This window comes from Charadrius vociferus, unplaced genomic scaffold, assembly GCF_000708025.1.
Source record: "Charadrius vociferus isolate BGI_N301 unplaced genomic scaffold, ASM70802v2 scaffold161, whole genome shotgun sequence".
NCBI lineage: Eukaryota > Metazoa > Chordata > Aves > Charadriiformes > Charadriidae > Charadrius > Charadrius vociferus.
Window position 1 is genome coordinate 3,720,531 of NW_009646928.1, and position 5,300 is coordinate 3,725,830.

At 42.8% G+C, this 5,300-nt stretch overlaps 1 protein-coding gene across 1 annotated transcript; it reads right to left on the bottom strand.

Moving 5' to 3' along the window:
- Positions 1 to 3,733: 3,733 nt before the first annotated feature.
- PHOSPHO2 (phosphatase, orphan 2) lies at positions 3,734 to 4,459 on the bottom strand. Its single transcript, XM_009894572.1, has one exon. It carries the CDS (start codon positions 4,457 to 4,459, stop codon positions 3,734 to 3,736), a length of 726 nt encoding a protein of 241 aa, XP_009892874.1.
- Positions 4,460 to 5,300: the final 841 nt, after the last annotated feature.

Genomic DNA, 5,300 nt, shown 5'->3' on the forward strand with positions numbered 1-5,300 from the left:
ATAAACGAGGGGGGTCCTCGCACTGCCACTAACGGCGACCTGCAGCCGCCTCCCGCAGGGGCACCCCGCTCTCCCAGGCGCTCGGAGGAGCGATGCTGGGAAGGGCAGCGCGTTCCAGGGGCTCCTCCATTGCAGAAAGATGGGATTCAAGAGGGGGGGTGGCCAGAGCTCTCCTCAGACACCTGAACCTGGCAGGGTGCAAGGGACAGTCACAAACTATTCTGACAAATAAGACTCCAACTAAAAGCAAATTATTCAGGAAGAAGGTTATACTGGCTTTTACCACTTCTGAAAATGCGGTTCACAACTTAACTAGTCTTCTTCATCTCTGCTAACAAAACATTTTCTGCAATGGAGGCCTTTAAAAATATTTGAAGCACAGCATCCTCTGGGCTTAAGCAGCTGCACTCCCTCCTTCACCTGCAGCACCGTTTGGATCCTTTGGATCCAGCAGCCGGGCTCCCACAGCCCTGCCAGAGCTCTCCTGGATCAAAAGGACTGGCAGTGGTTTCTCCTACCAAAAGGAGGCAGATACTTGTTATTGTTAGCTAAGTGCCAGCAACACCCAACAGGAGAGCTCCTGCTCTGCACAGATCCTTTAGCATGAACTAAAGAAGGAATCTGAACTGGGAAGTGTACGTGGACATACCCCTCTGCCATCCTCCCCCACATGCTAACTGTGCAACAGGCCTCAAACTCGCCCTTGGCCTTCATGTAGTAACACAAGACATAAATAAGCTGATCCAAACAAAAACCCCAAACCCTTCACACATATTTGCCTTCAATTTTTCAACCACTCAATGCACTGTTAGCCCAGGGAATCGGATTTTTGTGGTGTAACCCAGGAATTAGCAGCAGCCCGGCTGTCTCTGACCTGGGCCTGTCCCTTTCTCAGTCTATTTCTTTCCCTGGAGTCTGTGTCTGTTTCTACATTCCCATGCCAACAGCTTTGTTTTGCTGTGGTTTTGCACTTTCCATTTCATCAGCTCCCTACGGACAAGCAGGAACTTCTCCTAGGTCTTACCCATCCTACTAGCACATAATACTATACTCTTCGTAGTAGCTGGTGTACAACAGCACACCTATTACCAAACAGAAAATTTCCCATGCACACATACGCCTCCCATTACGCATTTCCTTTCATAACATCTTTACCTAAGTCATCTCCCTCCCAGAGATCCGGTGGATTCAAACTGCCAGCAAGTCTGGAGGTCAGCAACACTAAGTACTGAACATGCATCCCTTCATGGAGCTTCTCCTTTTCTCTTTTGGCTGGGTTACCAGCTTAAACCAGCTTCACCCTTGGGAGGCACTCATCTCCCCTCCCTTAGAGCCAAATGTTGAAAAATTTGGTAATTGTGGTGTTTCAGAAAGGCTCTCTCTTCTATTAAGAGGGGAAAAAAAATCCCAAGTCCTTGTATTAATAGCTTAATGGCCTACCTACTGGAAATTTAAAATTTCTTCTGTCTCCAACATGCACTTGCCCAGCAAATAGCATCAGCTCTACCCTTTACTTGAAGTGATTAGATCATAATTGCTAATATTGCAAGTAGTCTACTTTGCTTAATCTACTTTGAACTCCTACTTTGGTACTTTCATCAAAACCACAAAAAACACCCCTTTTTGAGCATGAAGATTAATTTCTCAGTCAATTTCTAATTCTCACAGCATACTACAAGGTACGTTCCTTAAGGCTAAAAGAACAATAATTAATGTAAGTGGAAGAAAAAGCTGAATAATTATTCATATACTGTTTGTTTGTTTTAAAGGAAGCAGTAACTGAGATCTCTGGACAAACTGAAAGCAAGCTGTCTCACAACTAAGTTCTGAAAAGCACAGAAGATACCAGCACAGAATCTGGAACATTAAGCAGCACATCTAGAATGAAGGGAGACACACAACTTTTTTTTTTTTTGTTAAAAAATAACCATACAAAATTGTACTATGCAACAGCCACTACCATTCTTTTATATGACCTGTAAATGAGACGACTGAAACCTGTGATAATTTGAGCCCCACCAGTTCTTCAGATGCTGTCTTTTGTGCCTTTACACAAGACAGTAGAATAAGATCTCCAATACAAACATCTCAGGCACCTTTCAAATAACCAGGTTAAAGCAATGCTCCCGAGAATGCTCTCTTTTATTCTGGACATCTTGGACAATAGACTGTTCAAAGCAACCTTCTACAATTCATTAAAATAGTTGAAGGGCTAAAAGCAGGATCATTTACAAGGAAGTAATCAAAGGAAATCTTAATTTATATACACTATCAGCCCGAAAACATGCAAGACTGCTCCTAAAAAATCTTCAACTGAGAAAAAGAAGGTAGCGAGAACATCAAATGTCAGTAAGAAAATGAGACTAACGCTGCACAGGAAACAGAGGAAGCCAGCTACAGCAATCGCAGGCTGCTGAGCTACACCTCAGGCATCCACAATCCAAGTGCTACAAAAGCTGAACTAATTTCTCAGTTATTAAGGCACTTAAGCTAAAACAGACATCAGTTCAATAGCAGACTACATCACCGTTTTGGACTTTCTGTGGGACTATAAGAAGGACTAAATACATTTATTAATAAGACTTATTTTTACTATCTCTATATGCATAGCCCAGCTCTTGGAGCTCATCTCACTGTGAGTGGTAAAGAGAAAGACTGCATGTTCACAAATGATTCCTTCAACTACTTCAAGACAGAACAATTCTGTTGAAAAGTTAAAATGGGCACAGATGTTCCTTTCCAGCCTTTAAGAAAGGATTATACTATAGAAATGGACAAGAGTAAATAGGTAAAAGCAGCGCAAACATGTATACCTATGCATGATTCTGTGGGCTGTGCATTGCAGCAGAAACCCAGCAAGAAAAAAGCACCTGGCTGACTCAGAGCTGTCAGCGTGGAAGATCAAACCAGCGCTAGCTCTATATGGAGCGGCAGCAGCACGCTGTCAGGGCGGTAGTCAGAATGGGAGAGTGACTTTTCTTTAAACAGAACACAAAGATCCTTACTGCTCTCCAGAAGAGAAGGGGTCTGACTAAATGAAGGTGTTAGCTGAAGGCCCACACTTACACTTGTGTTCACTCTCTCCAGGCCCTTACAGGAACAGGTGACACAGGCCAGCAGAATACATTACACAAATCAGGTGTGTTGCTTTTGTCAGTGACAGTAACTTTTATTGTCTTTACAATACAAGATAATACAAACTAATAAAAACTAATTTAGTTTGGTAAAATATTTAGTATATTGAAAATATAAATGCATCTTCAGATCAAACAGGATTATAAGCATACCTAATAATTTACAAAATTAAACATTTATCCTGATCAAAGAAGTATAAAAGCCAACAACAGTTCCAGAATGAAGCTCCCGGCACCTAATGCTTTGTAAGTAAAGCATTTCAATCCTACTCCTTCCCCTTAGTGCATGGAACAGAAAAGGTCCGTTATGTAGTCAGTAAAGGCTCGGGGGAGGGAGGGGGAAGACTAAGAATAATGGCAATTCCTCTTGCAACCCCCTTTCTGCACTTATGTTGGAATGTGTACTATGTTAGAAAGCCATTTTAACTTCACTTTCCCACTATTGCCAAGATTGAACATAAACAGCTTTATACTGTGTTTAAAAAACATGAGTTCAGCTAATAGCCTGATTTTACAATTTACAAGCTTTCATACACATGCAGTTTTTCTCTTCCAGAAAGATAAAATTTAGCTATATTAGTTTCCTCTTATCATTTGAATTATTCCTTTATAAGCAGCTTCAGATAAGATATGATGTCAATAGCAGATGACCAAACCAGAACAGAACACTCTACAGGACTGAGATCTTGGGCCAGCTGAGAAATCTTTTTCTCCAAGGTATACCCCTGCCTGGGCATAGCAATATCATCCTTCTTCAAAAACATTACTGGACATAAGTCATTCCCACCATCACCTATATATACAATTTGTGTATAACTTACTCCTCGCTCCAACTGCTTATCTAGAAATTCTTTTAAAACTTTCCTTTTGCAAAGGTTTTTAGGGCACCTCGCACAATGGTGAGCATGGAAGTTCTGTACAGTAAGATAGCCAGTACTGCTGAATGCTGCAGGGTTTGTAAACACTTCATCAAACACTTTATGGAAGTCAGCAGCTTTCAAAATCCAGTCAATAAATACTGTATTAGAATCTGAAACAATTATGCAGTCAAACAACTCTTTGTTCTTGCCAATAAAACCCAGAAGATCTACCATTCCCGCAGTGAAAGGAATTGTTGTCATAGTCCTTTTCATCTCATCTTCTTTGACGCCATTGTCTCCCAAGTAGACAAAGACTCTGCCCATATATTCTGTCCAATGTCCTGGTTGGTAGGAGTTTCTTAATCCATTAGGAAGTTTTTTCTCAGGAGCACATTTCACAATCCAGGTATCGCTATTTTCATCTACGATTGTATGGTCAAAATCAAAAACCAACAGAAATTTCATAGCTGTCAGAAAACAGTTTCCAAAACAAACAAAGAAAGAGAATTATTTATATAAACCAAAGTACTGAATTCCTACCCTGATCTTGTGCTCAGAAGAAAGTTCTGCAAGAAAATGAAGTATGAGGACAAATATCTAAACAAAGTAAACTATTTATGGCCACTACAGCTATGGGAAGTTGTGCTGAAGCTAAAAAATCAGTCTGTAAAGGTCAAAGTTCTAGTTCAGTACCAAACTTCTGTTTAAAATAGGCAATGTGAAAGTGTCTAAACCCATGCTGCCTAGTTACTAATACTTGCTAAGACAGAGTCAATCTTCCAGTAGTCATACCACCATCAGGTTGATCAACCGTTCTAAATCTCTCCATCATCACTTGCCAACGCAATCAAACTGGGATACTCCTGGCAAAACACCTTAAGAGATATTTCAAAAGGAAACTACTACTGAACAGATGGAGCCAGTCTTTTTAACAAGGACACACCAAATCAAAGCAGCCAAGGAAAAGAAATACTGCCATTTGTGGATCTGCTTGCTGTAGTCCCGCAACTTCGGTACCTACAGCCCACCTCTGGGCTACGGAAATCCCTGGGAGCAGGAGTCGCCTCATCTGGTACTCAGAGCCGTTCCCTCACCGGCACGTCCTCTCACGCCACTTCCTCAGCCCCAGGCGTCCCTCAGGCCAGCGCCCCGGCCAGCAGGCCGCATAAACGGCCCCCTCCCAACCGCAGCACAGCGCCTGCCCGGGGCGCAACGGCCGTGCCGAGGGGTAAAGCAGAGCAGCCACCCGGCCGGGGGCGCAGGGGACGCCCGAGGGGCTGGGCCGGGGGAGGGGGGGGGGGGGGGG